The sequence below is a fragment of the Miscanthus floridulus genome, chromosome 5, assembly GCF_019320115.1.
Source record: "Miscanthus floridulus cultivar M001 chromosome 5, ASM1932011v1, whole genome shotgun sequence".
Lineage (NCBI taxonomy): Eukaryota > Viridiplantae > Streptophyta > Magnoliopsida > Poales > Poaceae > Miscanthus > Miscanthus floridulus.
In genome coordinates, this window is record NC_089584.1 from 45,451,862 (window position 1) to 45,477,529 (window position 25,668).

The following is a 25,668-nucleotide window of genomic DNA, read 5'->3' on the forward strand; positions in this document are numbered from 1 at the left end:
ATAACTATACGATGGCGTATTGGCGCAAAGCTGTGCCTGTCATAAAGATATATACTCATACAATAAAGGCCGAGACTGTACGTATCCGTGGCGGGCAAGTTGTGGTTTATTTGGGGCTGGATTCCTTGAGAAGCCACCTTGGGCATTGGCCAATGGCCATGCATCCGTTGACTTGTATGTATATTATCAAAGCTACCACGGCTCAGGCGCTTGCTAGTTTGCTTGGCCTTGTTTAGATGCAAAAAATTTTGTAAAATGGCTAGCGTTTTTGTTGTTATTTGGTAAATAGTATCTAATCATAGTCTAATTAGGCTTAAAAGATTCGTCTCGTGGATTTCGTCTAAACTGTGTAATTAGTTTTATTTTTTATTTATATTTAATGCTTCATGCATGCGTCCAAAGATTCGATGTGACAGGGAATGTGAAAAATTTTGCAAAATTTTTTGCAAACTAAACTGGACCTGGATCTCAAAGACTCACCCTCCCTTCTTCATGACTGAGTCCAAGATTACTTTTGGTACACTCCGATCCAGCTGGTGTTGCCTAATGTTGTGGCTAACCCCAAAAGGTTCTACGCGCCAAACGCCAACACGGATCGCTTGCATGCATGAATGAATGATGAAGCGGTGAAGGGCATGCAAAATATAACGCCAAACGCCGGCGACAGAGCTAGCATGCATCATGCAGGTCCACTCGGCGGCACCAAACATTCGGTAGGGGACTAGCATGTATATTGCAAAACTAGATGTAGCCTTTTGTTCATGCATGTGCACATCATGATGATTTAAAGGAGTATAGGAAAGCTGTTTTATTATAATAAATATAATAAAGTGTTTCTTTTATTTTGGGTCCATGATGTGTATCATGTATTCATGTGCGATACCAAATAAAATTACTACCCATCGTATAGAAGCATTATTCCCCGCACGTTGCCGCGGGTATCAAGATATATAGATGAATGGATTTAGACATTAACCACTGAATCATAGGAGTATGTATATGCATGATATTGGTAATGTAGGAACACATATGAACTTGTGATGTAATATGATGAATTACCACAATCATAGAGAATATATCCACCAGATGGTGGGCACGGGCAAGAGGAAGATGGATGTGGTGCTAGGAAGGTAGCAGGCAGTGGCGGTTAGAGTGTGAATGGTGGCGATGTGGCAGTTTGAAGCAGAGCATGAATGTGGGGCATGGGAGGAGAGCACCAATCACATGAAATGAGAGTCAACAGTAAGGGGAAGAAGTGGAGGCGAAGGGCGGCGATGTGGAGCACTAGAGCAGCAGGCGGCGACGCTTTCTTTTCCTTTTTTCCGTGGGCGGCGGCATTTCTCCAAGACGAAACAACGCAAGAAGTGTGTATGTGGCGGCATGAGTAATTGTTTTGCTTTTTTTTTTCATCTGCTACTGAACAATGGGGGTCAAGTGGTTTATTCAGACTTGTAATGCGTGGGCATGTACCTAGAAATTAAGAAACATATTACGAATGGCTGAACGGATGAGCGGATGGATTTGGTTGACAAATCTAATTAAACGGATTATATTAGATGATGATGTGAAATAGACTCGCTAGTGGGGTTTTATTTTATAAGAGATAGATATTGTTTTTGCCATGTATTGTTTGTGAAGCTAGAAGGTTGGCACCACTAGAACTTAGAAATAAAAGCTAGAAGGTCGGGCACAGAGGTATATTACTTCTATATCACAGGCATACAACTATGACTATGCTAATAATCAATACAACACAACTAGGTATGTTGCGATAAAGTAAAACACTAAGGCAAAGTATATAAGATAATTCAAAAGTCTTGCAAAGAAAGGAAACATTACAAGAGCTTTACCATACCTCCATGAAGACTAGATCGGGAAACCCGAGACTAAGCTCAATTCGCTCTAACTCCCAACTATACTATTACTACTATTACTATGTCTTGAGAGAGTGGAGAGACTTGCTCCTTGTGGTGTGTGTTACATGTGAGAGGGGCACCTCCTATGTATAGCCTGGAGAGAGTGAGGAGGTAGGCCCTTCAATCCAAGTGATGGATCCTGCACACCTTTGGATCAAGCCAACGTGAATCCCATAGGTAGAGATGTTCACAATTATGTTTCCTTGCATGTCCAAAAGATTGAGGCGATATGGTGCAACATGTATCCGCCAATGCCCCACTGATGCATAGGACTACCATCTTTCGTGTGGTGGGTCTTAGCATGACTATAGACATGGGTTAAGCCGGGGATTGATGTGTTGATCTCGTTTGATTGCCTTATGGGCCCATGGATCCATGTGACACTTCGTCTATTCCATTGATCCTCCAGCGACTTAATCCCAACAGTGGGATGTGATCCCTATTGTGTTTTTTCGCTGTGGACCAAAGTTGGGGCCATTGGGCCTGGTTGACCGTCCAAGCGACCCTGTACTAGGCCCATTTCGCTCATCTTTTGCAAGTGGGCCCTTGCAGGTGTGAGTCTTCCAAAAAGTATGGATTTTCTATTTTTAGGATATTTTAAGTATATAATGTACATTTTTCATCTCAAATGTGAACTCTATTGATAGCAGAATTGCGAATTTAATTATCACCAAAATCTTCCTACACCAAATAAACTCCATGTACATGTGGAACTTACCATTTGAATAAAATATGTTCATGTTATGCTCATTTGTTTATGTTTGCATGGCAAGGTTAACGGTTTTGACTATACAAAATTATACTAAAATGACCATCAACACTCATTAACCAAATGCTTTCAGAATATAAGCCGTTATATCTGATCCATGGAAAATAACACAACCTTATTGATCGGGTGTGTGATTCCTTTTTGAGCATCAACTTGGATTAGAGGTGGTATTTTGCCAACCAATACCATGGAATAAACTTGCGTCTCTAAGGTTTTACCTTTCATTGTTCATGCCTTACTCCAATTATGCCTATTACTTGTTGTCGCATGTATTCGCCATTCTTAGGTTAACTAATAGGCTAGTTGATAGTACTTGTACCTGTTATATGGTGTACAACTCTTTTGTGGGGGGTAAGTAGAGCACTAGATTATTCCTAGCTGCACTTATTTCTAGCACATTTAGGTTAATCTTATGAAAATAAGTAGAGTCCATAATTATTTTCGGTGATGCAATTTAACTCTCTACTCTTCATTCGTGACCACATACATCTAGGCACCATGACCCCTCCTACAATGGGGGCCTGTTTGCTGCAGCTATTGTTGTAGCTCTTGCTGCTGTGTTGCACAGTAGCCTGTGAGAGGCCGCTGCAGCAACAGCCACTTATAAGGGCTTGCGAATAGGCCCAATTTTGTGGAACAAACCGGCCACAATGTAGTTACATTTTGTTTCCAACTCAAGATGAAACTATTATGTTATGGTGATGTTTCAATATATAGGCAAGCATGTATAGGCATAGCAAGCTTTTATCTAAATGAAACTTATTTTTTCCATAAACTTTTTATAGTGTTATCTATTTAGCTTATATGATGTTTTATTTAACTTAATAAGATTAAAACTCTTAAAATTTGCATTAGGAAATGAGAAAAAAAACCTGCATATGCTGTAACTACCTGGTGTCACCGCCGCCTCATTTTTCTTTGGAAAAAAATGCAAGTTCACAGTTCCCTCAACCTCGAATAGCTAGGAAACTTTATATCAAAAACCTTGAGTTGCAAATAAGGTACTCAATTTGTTTCAAATTATAAGTTCTTTTGAAGTTTCTAGACATATATTATTTTTAGATGTGTAGTAAAACTATTTTTTTCTAAAAAAATAAAATGATTTGTAAATCATCACTTAGAATGGAGGAAGTACTCCCTACGTTTTTTTTACCTATCGTATTAACTTTATCCTAATTTAAAAATGTGTCTTTGAACATTGATTTCAAAAAAAATTATATAGGTTCGTGACATAAAATTTATCTTTTTAGATTCACCATGATTAATCATTCATAATATATGACTTATATGTTATGAAGCTATAAGGATTTGTTTTGAAATACACGGTTAAATATATTAATGTTTAATTTACGATGAAACTAATACTCCGTATAACATGTAAAAATAAAACGGTGGAGTAAAATCACAACTTCCGTTTACTATTGGACATTCATACTTCATAGCCCGCACTGGCCCTCTGAAGCATATAAACTTTTGGTCGGACAAAAAATCTGAAAACTGAAAGGCAAATACACGTAGATGTGAAAAGACAATGTTGCCCTGACCTTATCCACTAACTTTTCTGCTCGAAACGAAGCGTTCGCTGTCTCTGCTTACTCTCCCCCTCCTCTGAAACGAAGCATCAAATCAAAGCGTGATATATGGATTGAAAGTCGTGAAATGGATTGAAATACCCGGGGCTTGAGCGTGCAGAGAGGGTGGAAGAGACCAAGCGACGTTGGGCGAGCGGCGCCGCCAGGGATTCGTTGGTCCTGTCGCCGGTGACGAGCATCCACCAGGTACGCTCATCCCTCCCCTTCCCTTCCCTTCCCATACCCTAATGTAAGCTATTTGTATTCAGATCTGACCCAACTGCAGGTATATGCTAGTACTAGCTACTATGCCAACTAACTTCGTTTTTTCCCCAAAATTTCTGAAAATTCAATGAGCTATGCCAGCAATTTATTTATTGATCCATTCACTCGGCTGTGCTCTCTCCTCCACATTGCAGATACAAGAATGAGCAACATTGTCTAAGCACCTCGTCCAGACATCTAAGGCAAAACAATGCTGCACCTGCACCAGTACAGTCCACTTGTCTCTCGGCATGGTGCGATTTGTCCACCGACTAGGGTTGCTTGTTCTTGCATATGTAACAAGGCAAACAGCAGAACCACTGCTTCGCAATCAACCAACAATGCGAAGTTGCTCCTCCTGCGGGGGTGGTCTTCTACAAGGCGGCGAATCACCACTGTTGACAGTGGCCAGTCAGTACCAGGATACACACCTGATGATGGCGATCAATGCCTTGAAACAGGCAACAACATCTCTTTTGCTACCGTAAAGGACGCTGTCATGTAAGACTATATATTCCACTATAACTCTATGTCGCTTTGATTTTCACATGTCCCTTGTTCTTTAGACTGGTAGGCTACAGCTATGTTGCTCTGTATCTTAATGTCCTACATTTCAAATGATATAGTGTGCCTTTTCTAACGATCAGATGAATAAACAGCAGCCTGAATTCTGTGGGTGTCAGAAGTGAGCTAATTCTTCTAGCTCTACCAGCAGTCTTGGGTCAAGCTATTGATCCAATGGCGCAACTTATGGAGACTGCATACATTGGTAGATTAGGTACCTCCTTTACTGCTATATCTTACGTTCATTGCTTTTTATTCATTGCTTAAGTTTATTGCCATAAGCCATCCAATGTACTTAATTCTCAGTACTTCTGTTTCATTGGAAGTAGATTTTATACCTTATGTAAGATAATATGTTAGTGACACCCAACTCAGTGGCATTATTTCTAAAAAAAATCTGGTGGAAACTTACTGTAACTGCAACATTTGCTATACTACAGCATGACTGAACTCAAAGAACATTGCTGTTTCCTTCTCTATCAAGAAGACTATTTGGAATGTCACAGTTGTGCTGTATATTAATCCCTTTAATGCCTCTTACTATCTATTTTAATTTTTATGGAGTGCGCATATTAATGCATGAGCTCATCACCAGAATGCTGCTATAGATCTCCTGCATGATAACTGCTGAGATGAAACAACAGATTTCTGGCCCTAGTGTGGCAGTTACAGATGCACATTACATTATCATGTGGAAATGCACATGAGCCTGTCCTTGTTCTCTAGAAGATTGTGCATTCTGTAAACTGGCATGCAGAACCTAGGCATGTTAAAGAATACCCTACACACTTGCCTGTCGAGCTGGAAAAATGTGTTGTACTTACTTTTTTTTCCGAAAAAACGCAGGAGATCTGCGTCTCATTGTATTAAGAAGAAAAGAGGGTACAAGAACCCAGACTTACAAACACCCCAAACACAACACACACACGACACAAGCTACACCAGCCAAGGCACAAACGCAGCTCGGCTGGTTGAAGTTGACCCGCAGAGATCCCAGGAACTAATCACCCGGGAGATGGGCGGTCAAGAGGGAGAGCCCTCGAGCCCCTGCACTGGTCCACAACCGACGTTCTTCACTGGCCATTACAACAGCCCCAACCACACTTGGAGCTGCTCCATCAAAGACACAGTGATTGCGATGTTTCCAAAGAGTCCAGGCCCCCAAAATAATTAGGGAATTAACTCCTTGCCTCACCATATCAGAAGTAGCATTATTAGCTCTCTCCCACCAGTCCATGAAGGAATTATCAGTAGGTTGGGGAGACAAAGCCTGGAGACCGACCTGCCGAAGCAAAATGAACCAAAATTCCCTGGCGAATACACATTCCACAAGGAGATGGCTGATTTATTCCTCTTCTTGATCACACAGCGGACAATAATCTGGGTGAAGCATTCCACGTCGTGCAAGGCGGTCAGATGTCCAACACTTGTTGTGGGCCACTATCCACATGAAGAACCAACATTTTGGTGGCGCTCAAGTCTTCCAAATTCTTTCCCATGGTTCAAAGAGAGTAGCTCCCAAGAACAAACCCTCATATGCCGCCTTAGCCGAATATTGGCCATTAGATGAAAGCTTCCAGACATGTTTGTCCCCCTTTCCAGGTTGCAAAACAATGCCTGAAAGGGTATCACACAATTGGAACACATCAATTATCAGTCCAACAGTAATAGCCCCTTGAATGTCTGATATCCAAGCCCGGTTATTAAGTGCCTCCTTGACTGTACGCTGTTTGATCTTTCTTTTAGAAACGACAGCAAACAGTCGAGGAGCCAAATCTGCGATGCACTGACCATGCAGCCACCTGTCGGTCCAAAACAAGGTGTGCTCGCCATTACCAACTTCGGTGATAACAGCCACAGCAAAGAAGGCCTTCACCTGGTCAGGGACCTGAATAGGGAGATGCGCCCAGGGGCGGTTTGGCTCTGTTTTCTGCAACCACAACCATCTCATTCTCAATGCCTGCATGAAAGCATCTGTTACTTCTTCCCTTTCTCACCTTTTGCATATTTTCTGAAAGGTGCATTGGAATTGGCATCGGCTGGTATTGGTATGTCAATTTTTAATATTGTGTCAAAGATCTTCAACATTCCACTGTTGAGCATTGCAACCTCATTTGTGGCAGAGGATATTTCTAGGAGTGCTACCAAGCATCCTAGTTCAGGTAACTGAATCGTCAGATAAATGCCGATTATTTTTAACCTCACATATAGTTATGTGTCTTTTTATGTGCTTGCTTTATAATTCAGGGTTTGTATCTGCCGTCTGATATCATTGCAGGCAAATTGGAGTTGACATCTGTATCATCTGCCCTGATCTTAGCTGCTGGAATTGGTATAATGGAAGCATTAGCATTGTTCCTAGGATCAGGATTGTTTCTTCAACTAATGGGCGTGTCACCTGTATGTTTAAATTATGATTCTTGTTTTCATGTTTTCACATCGTGTTATAGGGAGGAACATTTTATATTGCCTTTTCTACTACATTATTGGCAATGACTCTTTAACTGAATATAAAAATAAGTAATTTTGCACCTGTTGCAGTTCTAGATATCTCATATTAGTATTTATACAGGTCTCTCCAATGTATAGACCTGCGAAACTCTTTCTTTCATTGAGAGCTCTCGGAGCACCTGCAAATGTGATTATGTTGGCAGTCCAAGGTATCTTTCGGGGATTCAAGGATACAAAGACTCCGGTGCTTTATATAGGTAACTACCAAGAAATACTATATATTGCAATTTCATCACCTTTCCCCTTTTTTTCTATGGGAAAATTGCTAAAGCCACCTCATATGTCACTCTGATTTTGATATCTCCCCAAAAGGTGTTGTAGCAAAAGCCCACTCCTGCACTTGGCCCCATTGCAAAAACCACCCTACCATGCCCATGCTTGGTCGATTCCACTCATGGTTGACTCAGCTACCTTGGCCTGTACTGGCTCTGTGTTGACAAAAACAGGCGGAATCAGCTGAACGCATGCATGGCGGGGTGTTTTTTTTTTACATTGGATCCGGGTAAGGGTGGTGGGCCTTTGCAACAAAATGCCCAGGGGGTGTGTTCTCAAAACCAAATTGGCGTGGAGTGGCTTTTGCAATTTTCTCATTTTTATATTAGCACATGAGCACTGCAAAGTACGTTTTGATGCAAGTAACAGCGAGTTGCCATATAGCTAAGTTCCTTGTTGTGGCTGACTTTTTTTTACCATTCTTACCTGATATTCTGAGTAGTTCTGTCTATTGTGCTGTGGAATATCTTATGATTCTCCCAGTGGTGGGGCAGTGCTATTAGAGGTCTCCTTAAGGAGATGCGCAAGGCCTTAACTCTCTAATCATTCTTGTTGCCTGGGAGATATGGAAACATAGGAACGCCATTGTCTTTGAAGGTGCTGGACCAAACATTCAGACTCTCCTTCTCACAGTGGCTAATGAAAGCAGCCTGTGGATTGGCTGGCGCCTCGGCCTTCCATGAGCTCCTCTTTAGGTTGCTAGGCCCTGACCCTTGAGGGTGGTTGCAGGTGGCTGGTTGTGGTTGTGTTTGTGTCCCTTAGCTTGGCACATCTTTTTGTAGTCTCGTGTGTGTCATTGTGTTGGGAGGGGCTTCCTTTAGCCTCTCCCTTTTCTGTATATAGTTTGTACCTCTTTTCCTTATAATGGAATGACATGCAGATCTCTTGTGTTGTTCGAGAAAAAAAAAATTATTATAATGTTCCATTCTCAGTATTGTAAATCATGTTATTCCTTTTATGCTTTAAATGTGGATGCTGTTTATTTGCAAAGTTTTATTTGAACTTTATTCTTCCATACTGTCTGGTGCCAAATCCCTGTATTCTTCCACTTCATGATTCCTGTATCATTTTCATACCCTATAGGTTTGGGCAATCTTTCCGCTGTAGCCCTTCTTCCTCTACTTATATATGGCTTTCAGCTTGGCATAACTGGTGCTGCAATTTCTACAGTTGTGTCCCAGTAAGTTCCTATCATCAGTGGTACTATGCAGTCATAAATTTGGATCACTGACAGAACTTTTGCTAGTTACAATTTGAGTTTGTCTAACAATGTTTCCATTCACGATGCAGGTACATTATTACTGTTCTTCTTCTTCGGTCTCTAAGTAAAAAAGCTGTTTTGCTTCCTCCGGGAATAGATCAGTTAGAGTTTGGTGGATATCTAAAATCTGGTGAATGTCTGATGCAGCCACTCCACTAGTTAATTTTGTTCAGTTGTGGATTTGTGGTGCATTCTATATGAAACTTCTTCATAATGCGTTTTTACCGGCTTTTGTAGCATCTTTGGTATACTCATTGTCTGGTTTGTCAGAGTTTGGATCTTTCTTGCTTGGAGCTTTGAGCTATTTTGCTTAATTTAGAAGTTTGACCCATTGATAATTCCATTTCTGCCAGCATGATGCATTTAGTTTGGTCCAACTCAACTCTGAAAAGCAGAAATAGGGCACTGAATGTCTATGTTCTAGGCTTCTTGCTAAAGCCCACATTGTCCTTTATGAATTCCTCATTCTCTAGCCACTTGTATATCTTCACCATCAGCGAATCAATTAGCTAACATATGGGCATTGTGTCATTTTAAATTAGTTATCTGTTTCTAGGAGGAACATTTATGGATCTTTTGTTTTGGGAACGAACATTTATGGATCTGATTAATGCAATTAGGGAAAAAGAGAACCAGTTTTTCCAAACACCATAAAGTTTGCCGTAAGTGGTAAAAATCATGAGGCTAATCTATAGTTTATGGGGGTGCAAAAGACCTTAGAAGCATTTGGCAATGATTTTGTTGTTAGGTTGCTGGTCAAGTTTTTTTTTTGGGTATTTTTTTCTCTTATTTTTTTGGACCTTGCTCTAGTGGGCTTGTATGAGTCTTCTTAGCTCCTCTTTTCTTAATACAATGATGCACAGCTCTCTTGCGCGTTTGAGAAAAAAAAGTAAGTTGTAAAAATCCATGCCTACAGCATACAGTCCTTTGAGATCTCATGTCAACCTTCTGGGCACTAATACACTCATTTTCTGTTTTCCTATTTTCTTCTTATTTTCCTTATTGTTTTGGCATCTTTACTTATCATCTATGTATCCTTGGATATGTAGGTGGCATGCTGTTGGGAAGAACTCTTTCAATTCTGTTAACTATGACCATTGGTACATCCATGGCTGCTCGGCAAGGCCCAACAGCGATGGCCGCTCATCAGATTTGTTTGCAAGTATGGCTTGCTGTATCTTTGCTTGCAGACGCTTTAGCTGTTTCTGCCCAGGTATGTATGTTCAGTTCTAGAAGTCATCCTCCCGTTAAAATTGGTTTCCGTAAACTCTGCTGGTCAACTATACCTTCGCACCCGTCGACTCTGATGCAAAGACCCTTGCTCATTTTTCACTACACCCGGGCGCCGATGTAGCGCGCCACTAAGGAAGCGACGACCCGATCCTTGGTTACTTGACACCATGCCCAGATCACGACACGGCGCGTCACGGGGGTGACGACCCGGCCCTTGCCCATTTAACACCATACCCGGGTTCCGATATGGCGCGTCGCTAAGAGGGTTACGCCCCAACGATTTTCTTTCGGGTTTCATCTCCATTTAAGTGGCAAGGAGGGTTGTGTTAGGCGTGGCGAGCCAATGTAAAAACCTAGCCACTTAAATGGAGATGAAACCCGAAAGAAAATCGTTGGGGCGTAACCCTCTTAGCGACGCGCCATATCGGAACCCGGGTATGGTGTTAAATGGGCAAGGGCCGGGTCGTCACCCCCGTGACGCGCCGTGTCGTGATCTGGGCATGGTGTCAAGTAACCAAGGATCGGGTCGTCGCTTCCTTAGTGGCGCGCTACATCGGCGCCCGGGTGTAGTGAAAAATGAGCAAGGGTCTTTGCATCAGAGTCGACGGGTGCGAAGGGTAAGGAAGCTAGTCGAACCAACTAGGATCCGTTTAGGTAGTTGGAATGTAGGGTCACTTACAGGTAAGTTAAGAGAATTAGTTGATACCGCGACTAGGAGGCGTGTAAATATATTATGCGTTCAAGAGACTAAATGGAAGGGTCAGAAGGCGAAGGAGGTGGACAATACAGGTTTCAAGCTTTGGTACACAGGGACAGTTGCGAATAGAAATGGAGTAGGAGTTTTGATTGATAAGAGCCTCAAGAATGGTGTGGTGGGAGTGAGAAGGCAAGGAGATAGGATTATCTTAGTCAAGCTTGTCGTTGGTGATATGGTCTTGAACGTAATTAGTGCGTATGCCCCCCAAGTAGGCCTCGACGAGAGTGCTAAGAGACAGTTCTGGGAAGACTTAGATGGTCTGGTTAGAGCTATACCTAGTAGTGAGAAGCTTTTTATAGGAGGAGATCTTAATGGGCATGTAGGTACTACAAGCGCAGGTTTCGAGGCAGTTCATGGAGGTTTTGGGTATGGTAGTAGGAATCAGGAGGGGGAGGAAGTTCTGGACTTCGCGGTAGCTTTTGACTTGATGATAGCCAACACTTTCTTTAGAAAGAGAGAATCTCATCTAGTGACCTTCAGTAGCGGACAACACTGTAGCCAGATTGACTTTGTCCTCGCAAGAAGAAAGGACAAACGAGCATGCTTGGATTGCAAGGTGATACCAGGGGAGTGTGTTGTTTCTCAACATAAGCTTTTGGTGGCAGATTTTCGTTTTCAGGTGCGTGCCCGTAGGGATAAACAAGCTAAGATTGAAAGAACAAAGTGGTGGAAACTGAAAGGGGAGACGTCAGAGGTATTTAGGGAAAGGGTTATCAAAGAGGGCTCTTGGAAGGAAGAAGACGACATAAACAATATGTGGGACAAGATGGCAACCAACATTCGGAAGGTAGCCTCAGAGGTGTGTGGAGTAACCAAAGGAAGGGGACGTGAGGCTAAAGATACTTGGTGGTGGAACGAGGAAGTCCAAAGGGCTATTAAGGAGAAGAAAGAATGCTATAGACGCTTGTACCATGACAGGAGTGTGGACAACATAGAGAAGTACAAGGTGGCAAAGAAGACTGCAAAGCGAGCTGTAAGTGTGGCAAAGGGTAGAGCGTACGAGGATCTTTACCAACATTTGAGTACGAAGGAAGGAGAGAAGGACATTTATAGGATGGCTAGGGTTCGTGAGAGAAAGACACGGGACTTCAACCAAGTTAAGTGCATTAAGGATGAAAGAGAGCATCTCTTGGTAAAGGAGGATGAGATCCGACATCGATGGCAAGAGTATTTTGACAAATTGTTCAATGGTGAGAATATGGACACAACCTTTCAGTTGGATGACTCTTTTGATGACACCAATAGGCGCTTTGTGCGGAGAATCCAAGAATCTGAGGTCAGAGAGGCGTTGAAAAGGATGAAAGGAGGTAAGGCGATGGGACCGGATGGTATCCCAATCGAGGTGTGGAGATGCCTCGGGGACATAGCTGTAGTATGGTTAACCAAGCTGTTCAACCATATTTTTCGATCGAACAAGATGCCTGATGAGTGGAGGAGAAGTATATTGGTACCGATCTACAAGAATAAAGGAGATATTCAAAGTTGTACAAATTACCGGGGAATTAAGTTAATGAGCCATACTATGAAGCTATGGGAGAGAGTTATCGAGCATCGCTTAAGAGCAATAACGCGGGTCTCTATGAACCAATTTGGTTTCATGCTCGGAAGGTCAACCATGGAAGCCATTTTCTTAATAAGACAAGTTATGGAGCGGTATAGGGAGAAGAAGAAGGACCTACATATGGTTTTTATTGACTTGGAGAAGGCTTATGATAAAATACCAAGGAATGTTATGTGGTGGGCTTTGGACAAACATAAAGTCCCAACGAAGTACGTCGGGCTCATTAAGGACATGTACAGCAATATTGTGACTAGAGTTCGAACAAGCGATGGAGACACGGATGACTTCCCGATTAAGATAGGACTACATCAAGGGTCAGCTTTGAGCCCTTATTTGTTTGCTTTAGTGATGGATGAGGTCACAAGGGACATACAAGGGGACATCCCTTGGTGTATGCTTTTCGCGGACGATGTAGTGCTAGTTGATGAAAGCCGGACAGGAGTGAATCAGAAACTGGAGTTATGGCGGGAGACCTTGGAGTCCAAGGGTTTTAGACTTAGTAGAACTAAAACTGAGTATATAAGATGTGACTTCGGCACTACTACTCGGGAGGAGGAAGATGTTAGTTTGGAAGGTCAAGTAGTGCCTAGGAAGGATACCTTTCGATATTTAGGATCAATGCTACAGAGGGACGGGGATATTGATGAAGATGTTAGCCATAGAATCAAAGCAGGGTGGATGAAGTGGCGGCAAGCGTCTGGTGTCCTATGTGACAAAAGGGTACCACAGAAGCTAAAAGGCAAGTTTTATAGGACGGCGATTAGACCTGCTATGTTGTATGGTGCAGAATGTTGGCCTACAAAAAGACGACATATTCAACAGCTAAGTGTCGCGGAAATGCGTATGTTGCGTTGGATTTGCGGTCATACAAGAAGGGATCGAGTTCGGAACGATGATATACGTGAGAGATTAGGGGTAGCACCAATTGAAGAAAAGCTTGTCCAACACCGGTTGAGATGGTTTGGACATGTGCAACGGAGACCTCCAGATGCACCGGTGCGTAGTGGAATCCTAAGTCAGGATAGTAACGTGAAGAGAGGCCGAGGAAGACCGAAGTTGACTTGGGTAGAGGCAATAAAAGGAGACTTGAAAGGATGGAATATACCCAAAGACTTAGCCTTAGATAGGAGTGCTTGGAAGACAGCTATTCACGTGCCTGAACCTTGATTGCTTCTATTGGGTTTCAACTCTAGCCTACCCCAACTTGTTTGGGACTTAAAGGCTTTGTTGTTGTTGTTGTTGTTGTATTATATACTGAGATTGTTCTAGCTTGATGATCTGATCATGATCTATCAGTTGTTATAGTCCAACTAACTTTTCTTCTTCTTTTAGGCGCTGATAGCAAGCTCTTATGCAATATTGGACTACAAAAGGGTTCAAAAGATAGCAATGTTTGCATTGCAGGTGAAATGTATTTCACTTCTTTTTATTTAAAGTTTAATTTATGCATATGGATGCACGTTTTCACTATTTTTTGTATGTTTTTCTCTCTTCCAGATAGGAGTGTTTAGTGGATTAGCTTTGGCCATTGGATTGTATGCCTCATTTGGCAATATAGCTAGACTATTTACCAGTGACCCAGAGGTCCTAATGGTTGTCAAATCTTGTGCATTGGTAAATCCTCCAACATTACTGCTAATTTCTGTGTGATTTATGTCTTTTTCTAATGTTAAATTTCGTTTCAGTTTGTCTGTGCCAGTCAACCAATTAATGCCCTGGCCTTCATCTTTGACGGTCTACACTATGGTGTATCAGATTTTGACTATGTTGCTCAAGCTACTGTATGTTAACTAGTCCTCCAGCTTTTTCGTATCCTTTGTTTTTCAATTGTTTATTCATTTCTGTATTTTTCTTTCTATAGATTGTGGTTGGTGTTATGTCTTCACTCGTCCTGTTATGGGCTCCATCTGTATTTGGCCTGGCTGGAGTTTGGGCTGGTTTGACTACACTCATGGGGTTGCGTATGGCTGCAGGCATTCTGAGGTGATTGTGTTTATTATTCTACCTTGTACCTCGCACAATGCATTTGTGATCTTGCAATTTATTTTTTCATTCTATTAATCTATTTTATAATAAAAAATCATATTATGATGTTCTGTGATTTCATAAGATTGATGTGGCTTAGCAGTAAAATTGACATTAATAGATGTTAAAGACTATTACTGCTACTCATACTGGTTAGATCTTCCACTTGTCATCATGACTTCATTTGTGCAACATGTTTGCTGATCATCAGGAACAGATTACATCAATGCCAGGAAGCATTGTTTTTCTGTGATCTTTCAGAGATCCTCACTGTTTGTGTCACTTTTCTTAGCTTCAGCTAGATAGGTGAAATCTACGCCATGTGCTTTGTACCAACTGGCACCTGGCAGCACATAGAGTGTCTCCATTTCACGAACATGATGCTTTGGCTGGTAAAAAGGCGCATTTTTGGAGCTGCTTATTAAATATACACCCTGACTGACATCTATGCTTTTTTAGTTGATGCAATGCATGCTCTGTTATGCTCTGATATTAATTAGTGAACTCACTGGAAAAAAACCCCCTCAGGTTGCTATGGAAATCGGGGCCTTGGTCATTTTTGCATGAGGAGCCATAAGCTGAGGTTCATCAATTATCAGCCTGTGCAGTTTGGAGTTGTTAACTTATTGCTGGGAATTTACATCACTGCAAATATTACCCGAGTATCATGGACTCAGTGAAGCTGTTACCCTGTTACTCCTCTGGCCCAGATCAAAATCTGACTTCACTGCGATTCTTGTCGAGAGAATAAAATCAGTCTGCTAGATGGCATGGTTTATTGAACCATTGGTGCGACCTTTTGCTAACTCCTTTTTCTGCTAGCAGCTGTGCAGTTTCTCTACAAGGAAAGATAACAGGGTCATGCATATATAGCATTGATATATGTAACCCAAGGCGTTTGATACTGATGTGTTTGCGTCGTTTCATAATTCTTGATTTTGTTGCCAGATGGACGAACGATGTTCAGTTTGGACACTCTGATCAGATAGAGTGATTGAGGTGCCTCCGGATGGTACTCAGTGTAAATTATTTTAGAACCTTTTTGTTGATTAGGTACATGCGTGTTCCATACTTTGGGCCATGTTTGGATTAATCACTTGTGCGAATGTGGTGTTCATGCGTGTAACATGTATGTACAATGGCGGCTCCAACAAATTACCGGCACACAAGTGATCCGAACCGTACGGTTCGGTAGGTCTGCCGGCCTGGGGTCCGAATCGATGACTGGCACACAGCATCATCCAAACAGCCCAATGCAATGCTTCCCCCGGGTCTTCTCGTCTAGAAGCCCGTCCGCTACCAACTCCTCTCCGTGTCCCACCCCAGGAACGGACGGAGCTGCAGCCGCGTCCCAAATCGCGGGGGTCCTGCGCCCGTAAATGCAGTGCCCTTGCTTGCCGTGCCTGTGCACCCCCAACTTTATTACAAAAACCAGACGCCTCTGGGGCCTCGGTTCTTCTTGGCTCACACGAGCCTCACCAGCAGCACCTGCAGTTCTTTTCGATCTCTTCACCCCTTGTCACGCACGCCTCGACGGGGCGCGGCGGCCGTGGACTGGACATGGAGGTCGAATACCACGAGGTGAGGGCGAGAGGAGTCGGCTCCGCGCATTGCGGTGGGCGACTGGTTGTTGGTTGATTTTCCGCCGGGCCTTCATTTCGTCCTTGCTGATCTCCGTTTGGTGCGCATCTTCATCTTCTTCTTCTTCTTCCTTGGTCGCGGAACGCCATGGATCGGACGGGCGGACTAGCAGGAGTACGTGCGGAACTCGAGGGGCGTGCAGCTCTTCACCTGCGGCTGGCTGCCCGTCACCACATCGCCCAAGGCGCTCGTCTTCCTCTGCCACGGTAATAATTACGTTCACGCGGAGTAATGAGCTTAGCTGTTCCTTGTTTCATCAGCTACCTGTTAGCTCTGCACTAGAATACAGATACACAAACCGTCGTCACTAACAGCTCTTTCAGTTACTACTCGTTCTCATTTGTGTTCGATCGTGTTGCTTGCCTCAGGCTACGGCATGGAGTGCAGTGGCTTCATGAGAGGTACGTCACATCTACTCCATCGCTTCATAGACTTTGGTCGATGTGCTCTTGCAGTTGCATGTTTTTCTGTGCTTCCTTTCTTTGTGTTGGTTTCTTTTTCACATTTTTTTGGGGAAAAAATGACAGAAAGATCAGTATATATGTGTACATTTTTTTCTCTGAAAGGTTCATGCTCCTTTTCTAACTTTGCATTATATATATTGTCAATCTTTTGGATTGTTGTTCATCTCCACTGTTCCACGCTCTTCGGTCGATGAAATAAAAATCCCCATATCCTGCTAGTATTATTCTCATAAAAGTTGCCGTACATGCGTCGTCTTTTATTCAATCGGCTGATACATAAGCCTAGCTAAAGCTGTTTTGTTGCGAGAGAAAAATACTATATAGATTAGTCGGCTGATAACTTCAAACGAACAGCGTCGTGCGTGCAGTAACGACCTTGGTTTTTTTTTTCTCCGGTATTCAGTAAAAGCAGTTAGTATCAGGTGAAACAAATACTACCAAGGACAATATATAGTAGTTCGTTCGTATGTACTTTCTTGTAAACAAAAGTTGTACGCACTATTAAACATAAACATATATACGTGTCTTGATTAGCAAACCACATCTTGCTGCCGCTATGTGTTGGGTAGTGTTCCTTAGTCGTCGCCGGGGTAACATCTGTTAGCTATGTACGTAGCTCAAAAGCAGCAGCGTAACATAGTAATTTATTTAATGCGTCCCGGTCCACGGATGTTGATAAGCACATCACATTGCATGCACCTGCACGGCGAGGAGTATACATCGTGCAAGTACCCCTGCTACCTGAAAGGGTAGACATGAGCAGTTACTCCTCGCTAGTGGATCTGGCTCGGCTCGGCTCATCTCCTCCGCATTCAAACGCCGTCCAGGGTAGGTCGTCTCAATTCAAGGCACCTCCCTGCACCGCTCGCTGCTGCTGTGCTGGCGTGCTGCGTGTCCTCCGATCCTGCCTAATAGTGTCGATGCCTGACCAGCGCCCAGCTCAGGACGTCTCTCACCAATCTCTCCACTACTGTTGCTTCTTCTGAGGTTTTGCATTTTAGTAGTTGCTTCATTCATGCATGTTACTTAACAGTGGTTTATGTGACAGAAATGTCTAGCTGTTCACCTGGTCATCTGTCAGCCTCCTTAATTAATGAATTCACAGTTGGCTGGCAAAGACCTCGGATTGCCTTACTACACAGATAAAACCAACTGACTGCAAATAATTAACATGCTGCTCGATTACTTGTAGTTTGGCATACATATCACGGCCTGAATACGATGCTTGCTTCTCGCCGGAGCTTTCGCCGGCCACTTTCCCCATCTAGCCAGTAGACGTTGTTGTTGGTGATGAGCCACCAGCCCACCAAACCTACATGCACCAAACCAACACCATTTTCTTTTCTCGCCGATATGATCGCCGTACTTGTAACGCGACCACCGATCTGGCCGGCGAGAGGGGGCGCTTGGACGGGTGAGCTGCCCCCGACCAACCACCACCGCCCAGCCCGGCCGGGTTGCCATCACCCACGCAATAAGCGCCTGCGCTTCGTGTGTAGGAGTACTTGGTTCAGGTGCTATATGAGGGCTGGATGGAGTCAGATCATTTCATTTTCATTATTATGATATATAGTAGCCGTGTGGTGGACTGGTAGATGGTGGTCAGTGGTCACTAGTACTCACTGGTCAGTGGTCACCACTCATCAGTAGGAGTACTTGTATTGCAAATCCCTAATACAGTAATGTACACCCAACCTAACTGAAAATTGTAAAGCCATACAGAAATATTAAAGATTCTCTAAACCAAGCATGTGTGCTTGAGTTTTGTCTGTTGGTATATCTGGATTGTACGTAGAATATTTCTCCTCTTTTTATGTTTTGATGAGGTGATGATTGAAGTACATATATCATATCGCCTGCTTCGTCAGCGTAACCTCATTTTCTGGATGGATTTGGTTGATACATGGAACTCAGTTGGACGGGCATAGTACTTGGTAACATCGAAGTTCTTCTAGTTTTAATAATCGTACAGGCCTTGTTTGGATGCACATGTATCCATCTCAACCCACATATGTTGAAGTGGATTTGAGTGGAATTAAACTAAGTTCCATTCCAATCCACTCCAACACATCTGGATGGAAGTGGATATACATATACATCCATAGTATATATAATATATAACGAAAGGTTAGGCATTTAGACTCTTGAAGAACGAGAACTTCTAGAAGCTCATCATGATCGACGATGGCCCCAAGGCTTCGTGCAGGTCGGTTTGATGGCGCCGATCGAGCCTTAACTGCGTGGAGGTCGTTGCAGTGATGGTGGATGCACACAACTGCACAGCAATGGCGGGAATGGCCGAACATGTGGAGTACTTGTAGGGTGGACAGGCCTCATTTATAGTGGATTGAAGGCGTTGTCAATCAAAAGAATTTAGGCCTCCTCCACCTTCTTCCCTATTGCTATGTTTAGGATGCTTCTTTTCAAGGCTCCCAACTCCCCTTGGCATTGCAACTTTCTGGGATTGGAAATGTTCCGCAGCACAGCACAGCACAGCACAAGTAGTTCAAGTTAGAGACTGTACAAATGCTTGGGATCAGGTTTTGTAGTTTAGATTTAACATATGGGAGATGCAGTAGTGTTCGTTCATTTGGCTTGTTTTAGTCAGTTGAGTGGAAATCGTACCGACAAACTAACCTGAATAATAATGTCTATGTGTGAAGTGAGGACAACGGTTTATCATTATAGCAAAGCACAGCATAATGTGTATTCACTCACTGATCCTCATTGTTTCTCAATAATACGAATGCGTGGACGATCGATGAGTGCAGAATGCGGCGTGCGGCTGGCGGCGGCCGGGTACGGCGTGTTCGGGATGGACTACGAGGGTCACGGCAAGTCCATGGGCGCGCGCTGCTACATCCGCAGCTTCCGCCGCCTCGTCGACGACTGCAGCCATTTCTTCAAGTCCATCTGCGGTGGGTGAGCCTGAGCGTGAGCTAGGCCTAGGCTGGCTGCATCGTTGATTACCTTCTCCATCTGCCATTCCTATTTCCTGATCAGATCGCTTTCTGAAATCTCTGAACCTGCTCCTATGCCTTGATGCAGAGCTTGAGGAGTACCGGGGCAAGAGCCGGTTCCTGTACGGCGAGTCCATGGGCGGCGCGGTGGCGCTGCTGCTGCACAGGAAGGACCCCGCCTTCTGGGACGGTGCCGTCCTCGTCGCGCCGATGTGCAAGGTCAGTGGGTCCTCGTCTGAATCCTCTGCTTCGTCTGCACGATCAGTTGCATGCTTGTGCTTGCCTGAACTGAAAACTCTTGTCCGGCCTGTTGCGTTGCCGGTGAACGCAACCAAATTTGTTTGTTTTCAGATATCAGAGAAGGTGAAGCCGCACCCTGTGGTGATCACGCTCCTGACGCAGGTGGAGGACGTGATCCCCAAGTGGAAGATCGTGCCCACCAAGCAGAACGTCATCGACGCCGCCTTCAAGGACCCCGTCAAGCGTGAAAAGGTCAGTCATCTCATCGACGACTGCCTTGCTTTTTTACAAAAATGGTCTTGTCTGAAAGAAACGCTCTTATGATGCTCCTGCCATGCTAAGCAGATCAGGAGAAACAAGCTGATCTACCAGGACAAGCCACGGCTCAAGACTGCGCTGGAGATGCTCAGGACCAGCATGTACATAGAAGACAGCTTGTCACAGGTACCACCAGCCTTACCCGATCACGTTTTTTTCAGTCTCAATGTTGCATTCGACGGTAGAATCTGTCTGTCAGTCACAGCAGTTCAACTCTGGTTCTGAACTTTTTCTGAATGTTTGGGCAGGTGAACCTGCCGTTCTTCGTGATGCACGGCGAGGCCGACACGGTGACGGACCCGGAGGTGAGCCGCGCCCTGTACGAGCGCGCGGCCAGTGCCGACAAGACCATCAAGCTCTACCCGGGGATGTGGCACGGCCTCACTGCTGGGGAGACCGACGAGAACGTGGAGGCCGTCTTCTCCGACATCGTCTCCTGGCTCAACCAGCGCAGCCGGAGCTGGACCATGGAGGACCGCTTCAGGAAGCTGGTGCCAGCGACGGCCAAGTTCATCGATGGTGACGACGCCGTCGACGGCAAAGCGCAGACACAAGGGCGTCCTCGGAGGCGGCGGCCGGGCCTCCTTTGCGGGCTTGCCGGCCGGACGCATCACCATGCAGAAATGTGAATACAGAATTACCGTCCCGGTCCCAGATCAGATGAGCGCCTGCTTCAACAATGGCAAATAAGGAGTGATGATGTGCAAATTTGAAATATATAGGTCTTATATGCTCGTCAAAGTTATGCATGACCAGTCATTCCCTTCCCTCCATTGCTGTGAACATTTGCTCGGTCTTGTGTTCCATTGCAGACTGAAACTCATCATGCTCAAATATATATGTAAGCTTATAACGCTATGACCTTGAGATGTTATTAGCATTGCGGATAATCCGTTAACAATGCCATTACAAAAAGTAGGTTGTTACATAGTATATAGCATTACATCCAAATTTAGGAAAGAACAGCAGTACAGCAGTGCCATGATATTTTCGTACTTGGTAACAAACATTTGTATATTCCTATATTACGTATGCAGCCATGACCTTTTTGTCCGTGTTGTATAGAGCAACCGAAGAGCATACCACCCAAACTGTCCAGATCTTGCTCCCGCCCGCTTTTGTATCAAGTGATCATACAAACTGAACAAACGTGTCACTTTAACAAGTTGATTGAGGACTAAGAAAGGCCACCAGCTGCCTCAGTGGATTCTCCCTGGTCCCCGAAGATACGTTTGCGGAAGTCAGTGACCATGCGGGGAAGACCCTCACGAAGGGGAACCTTGGGCTCCCAGCCAAGGAGCTCTTTTGCGCGGCTGATGTCAGGCTTGCGCTTGTGTGGATCGTCTGCAGTGTTTGGACGGAACTCGATGCGCGCGTCTGGGTCGATGGTGTCCTGAACCACCTTGGCCAGCTCCAGCATGGTGAATTCTCCAGGATTACCGAGGTTGAATGGTCCAATATGATCCCCTTCCATGAGCTTCATCAGCCCTTCCACCTGCGGAAAATGTGACACCAGTTTAGTATACCTATAGAATCAACAAAATTGGATAGTAGAACAAATGACTGATACTCATCACCAAGCATGATTTCTGAATAATTGAATGTCTTAGCGAGAAATGACTGACAAAACGATCTTTGGTAGATCATAAATATGCACTCCCATCTCTGATGAGCAATAAAGCATCGGATATATTTAGCATATGGATCTTTTCAAGGATGCTGGTATTTATCAACATGTTTGAGATACCAAGTTTGTAGATAGTTTCTATGGTATGCCTAAGATACTATGCAAATAAGATTAAGCACTCATATGACGCATGTTGTATATGTCAGGGCATTTGGTATTGGCAGGTTTATTCAAATGCCCCTTTAAGAGTGATAGAGGGACCCACCAAATCTGAGACATATTGAAAGCTCCTAGTCTGCTTGCCATCACCATAGACTGTCAAAGGCTCCTTCCTCAGCGCCTGAATAACATAATTCATGATGAGCATCTTATTACCAAAATACAAAGTGCATATACATTAAGGTGTTCAAAGAGGAGGCTGCAACTGGTGGCTACCTGAGCAACAAAATTACTGACAACACGGCCATCATCAATGCACATGCGAGGACCATATGTGTTAAAGATCCGGGCAATCCTTACCTAAATAAAAAAAACAAGCTAACATATTTGTACTGTAGCCCACAAAAATTAATCTGAATGCTATTGATATCAAGCATTCGGATGGCATAAAACCTCAAGGTTGGCACCACGATGGTAGTCCATGGTTAATGTTTCAGCTGTACGCTTGCCCTCATCATAGCAGCTCCTGACACCTATCATTAAAACAGAAGTATTTTCATTAATAAAAAAAATGCTTTAAGAGTACATGAAATCAAACAGTACATAACAAAATACGAAAAGGCTCCCATTAGGATATGATCAGACGTCATGTCAAGATCAACTATTTTTCTTGGTTCTTTTTAGCCTCTTGATTCCTCTCATGCTCATTGGTTGCACTAGTTTGGTTAAACTAAGCTGACCTAGTGCGGTTATATCATATTCTTCCTTTATTAGGGAGGGATCCACATAGTGGCTGTCCTGTTTGAACTAATTCTACCAACCAAAAGTGTCCACTTACACAAGAAAGATCCAAAGCATGTACGCCAAACATTGAATCCACAATCAACAATTACCAGCATTTCTAATTCCAGCCAAACATCTCTTTGCCCAACAGTTCATAGGAGCAGTAGCTTCACAACCAATGAGCAAATAATAGTGCTATCTAATAATGGCACATTTAAATATCGTGTTCCAAAGAAAATAAACACCTGCTAAAACAGAAGCACCAGAATTAATGCCAGCCAATGTTTTCAAGTCGTCCGATTAATCGTCCTAATCGGTCCCTGCTGACTGATTAGGGGTACCGTCGACTTGTACAAGTCGTCCGATTAATTGCGATTAATCGTGATTAATCGTCCTAGTCGGTCCCATGATGACTAGGTTCGACTGGACGACTTGAAAACATTGATGCCAGCAATGAGGATATCCCTGTACTTTCCACTAATCTCCTATGATCGACTCAATCGATCTGTTTGATGGAACTGTTGCATTACAGAATTCACAAAAAATAATATTTTGAAGAAGAGTTGTTACCTATAGGGTTGACATTGCCCCAATAAGTTTCCACCTGAGGGTGCTGGAGGGGATCACCATAGACCTCACTGGTGCTTGTAAGTAGGAACCTTGCCCCAATCCTCTTGGCCAATCCAAGCATGTTCAGTGTCCCAACAACATTCGTCTTGTGCCATCTCAAAAGTTAAAGTTCACAATAACATTTCAAAAAGATAGAGCAAGCACTAACATGTCAAACAGCTTTCTTATTGGACGTTCTGACTATTTGAGGATCTAGTTTGGTAGCTAGGCACTTAGGCTTCACCTCCCCTAAGCACACCAGCACTAGTAGATGGAAAAAAGAAAGACATATGACAGTGAAGTGATAGATACGCAACACTATTTTGAAGAAAGGCCACAGCCTTGACCTATATTTTTTGCAGCTACAATCCAAACTTTTCAACAGCTCAACTAGGTCCAAAGTCTGCTTGCAGCTTTGACCTTTACTCCTGGTACAAGTTAGGAAAACATGAAGCAATCATGTTCATTAAAACTAGAAATAGCAGGCAACCCAATCCGAGATCACCAGATCCAAGAACCTTTCTTCAGAGCAATCCAACCATAGAATTTTGTATGCAGGAAGGAGACACTGACTTAAAAGTATGAAAACCATATAAAAGAACTACGAACCACACATTTCCTACAAAAAAAAAATCAACATTTCCTACGAAACAACATATGAAATTCGTTCAAATACTCTACTTTTACCAACCCTCATTCCAAAACGTATCTTTACCTTCAAAAAATAATCAAACCCATATAATACATCAGGAACAAACAAAATTAAACCATAAAGAAAAGATAACACAAAACAACTTAGCAATGAATTGAGTCACAGCCATCAATCATTAAAATAATAACAATAAAACGAAAGTAAATTTGGATCATAGCATTCAGATTCAGATGAAGCAACTGAGTGAGGATATGATGGTCTTGATGGGGTTGTACTTGTAGTGCACGGGGCTGGCTGGGCAGGCAAGGTGGTAGATCTGGTCGACCTCGAGCAGTATGGGCTCGACGACGTCGTGGCGGATCACCTCGAACCTGGGGTTCTGGAGATGGTGCGCCACGTTGCCCTTGCGCCCCGTGAAGAAGTTGTCCACCACGATCACGCTGTCGCCGCGCTCCACCAGCCGGTCCACAAGGTGGCTCCCCACAAACCCGGCGCCGCCCGTCACGAGCACCCGCAGCGCGCGCCGACGCAGCCCCAGGGGCACCTTGCCGCCGACGGACTGGAGGAAGGACGGGTGTCCGGCGACGGCAAGGTGGTTGAATCCGACCGACGCGGCGGGTTCGGACGGCGATGAGGTGGAGGGGGAGGAGAAAGTGAAGAGGGCGGCAGCGAAGAGCATGCCAGCGAGGGCGAAGACGGGGCGGTGCTCGGCGGCGGCGTAGCGCGCGGCGCGGGAGAGCCAGGAGAGCGGCTTGGAGGGCTTCGGGGAGTACTCCCCGCCGCTGGAGGCGGAGCCTGGCGCCGCGCTGCCGCCACGGTAGGTCAGCTCCGACGCCATCTCCGGCGAAGGGCCTGGATGTAAATTTCAGTTGGGGCTTTGGACCAGATCGTGAAGTAGTAGTATGGAGGAGTCGGCACTCAGCAGTGAAGAAATGGTTTATATCGTGTGCGATGCGAGAGGCGAACGACCTGTTCGTTGAAATGATATGAGACGTCGGATCGGTGATGGACGGTAGACCGGTAGGTTTGCAGGTGCTGCAAGCCACCTCGTGAGTCGTCAACGTCCACCGGCTTTCCACTTCACCTTCACGAGTCACGACCTCACCAGCAAAGAAACAGAGTTGCCAAACGATTGAAGTTGGATTTCAACTAACCAAACGTCCAAACATGTTGTGCGAGAATCACGGAGGTTTTCACATTATTTGTGTGATGAGAATTAAGCGCCCAAGATTAGTGACGTAGATCCTTCTTCTTTTTTTTTTTTGAACTTATTGGCAGGAGCGCTGCCCTTCAATTAAGAAGAGAATAGATGTTCTAGTTATCGATTACAAATTACGAACTATTATAGTTTGATGAAAAGAACTCGACACACAGTAATAAAAGCAACTAAATAGTGCAGCGCTAAGGGGATGCAAGTCTTCTCTAATGAGCGGTGTTCGCCTAAACGGATTAAACGGCCGTTTAAACGGCCAGTAAATGGTAAACGGTGGTAAACTGTTTTGTTTAGGAG

The 25,668-nt window shown here is 44.0% G+C and overlaps 3 protein-coding genes across 3 annotated transcripts; 2 read left to right on the forward strand and 1 right to left on the reverse strand.

The window, feature by feature from the left end:
• The first annotated feature begins 4,253 nt into the window (after positions 1-4,253).
• LOC136449905 (protein DETOXIFICATION 45, chloroplastic-like) lies at positions 4,254-15,811 on the forward strand. Its single transcript, XM_066450136.1, has 14 exons — positions 4,254-4,463; positions 4,676-5,021; positions 5,180-5,298; positions 7,103-7,246; positions 7,363-7,484; positions 7,657-7,792; positions 8,952-9,048; positions 9,159-9,259; positions 10,179-10,342; positions 14,013-14,084; positions 14,178-14,294; positions 14,366-14,461; positions 14,542-14,663; positions 15,234-15,811. The coding sequence occupies exons 2-14, from the start codon at positions 4,732-4,734 to the stop codon at positions 15,280-15,282; spliced, it is 1,629 nt and encodes a 542-aa protein (XP_066306233.1). The 5' UTR covers positions 4,254-4,463; positions 4,676-4,731; the 3' UTR covers positions 15,283-15,811.
• Positions 15,812-16,031: 220 nt separating this feature from the next.
• LOC136449907 (caffeoylshikimate esterase-like) lies at positions 16,032-21,195 on the forward strand. The gene is made up of 8 exons (XM_066450138.1): positions 16,032-16,286; positions 16,459-16,552; positions 16,715-16,747; positions 19,582-19,728; positions 19,859-19,989; positions 20,122-20,262; positions 20,356-20,454; positions 20,577-21,195. The coding sequence occupies exons 1-8, from the start codon at positions 16,266-16,268 to the stop codon at positions 20,955-20,957; spliced, it is 1,047 nt and encodes a 348-aa protein (XP_066306235.1). The 5' UTR covers positions 16,032-16,265; the 3' UTR covers positions 20,958-21,195.
• LOC136449906 (UDP-glucuronic acid decarboxylase 2-like) lies at positions 21,140-25,083 on the reverse strand. The gene is made up of 6 exons (XM_066450137.1): positions 24,411-25,083; positions 23,468-23,614; positions 22,568-22,647; positions 22,391-22,474; positions 22,221-22,295; positions 21,140-21,823 (listed from the first exon to the last, which is right to left on the reverse strand). The coding sequence occupies exons 1-6, from the start codon at positions 24,994-24,996 to the stop codon at positions 21,506-21,508; spliced, it is 1,290 nt and encodes a 429-aa protein (XP_066306234.1). The 5' UTR covers positions 24,997-25,083; the 3' UTR covers positions 21,140-21,505.
• Positions 25,084-25,668: the final 585 nt, after the last annotated feature.

Coding starts and splice junctions, on each gene's coding strand:
- LOC136449905 (XM_066450136.1), top strand. CDS start 4,732: ATGCTGCACCTGCACCAGTACAGTCCACTTGTCTCTCGGCATGGTGCG. Junction 9,049..9,158: donor ATTTCTACAGTTGTGTCCCA/GTAAGTTCCTAT, acceptor TTCACGATGCAG/GTACATTATTACTGTTCTTC. Junction 14,085..14,177: donor TAGCAATGTTTGCATTGCAG/GTGAAATGTATT, acceptor TCTCTCTTCCAG/ATAGGAGTGTTTAGTGGATT.
- LOC136449907 (XM_066450138.1), top strand. CDS start 16,266: ATGGAGGTCGAATACCACGAG. Junction 16,748..19,581: donor GTGCAGTGGCTTCATGAGAG/GTACGTCACATC, acceptor CGATGAGTGCAG/AATGCGGCGTGCGGCTGGCG. Junction 19,990..20,121: donor TCGTCGCGCCGATGTGCAAG/GTCAGTGGGTCC, acceptor GTTTGTTTTCAG/ATATCAGAGAAGGTGAAGCC.
- LOC136449906 (XM_066450137.1), bottom strand. CDS start 24,996: ATGGCGTCGGAGCTGACCTACCGTGGCGGCAGCGCGGCGCCAGGCTCC. Junction 22,648..23,467: donor GGGCAATGTCAACCCTATAG/GTAACAACTCTT, acceptor TTTTAATGATAG/GTGTCAGGAGCTGCTATGAT. Junction 22,296..22,390: donor TCAGTAATTTTGTTGCTCAG/GTAGCCACCAGT, acceptor TATGTTATTCAG/GCGCTGAGGAAGGAGCCTTT.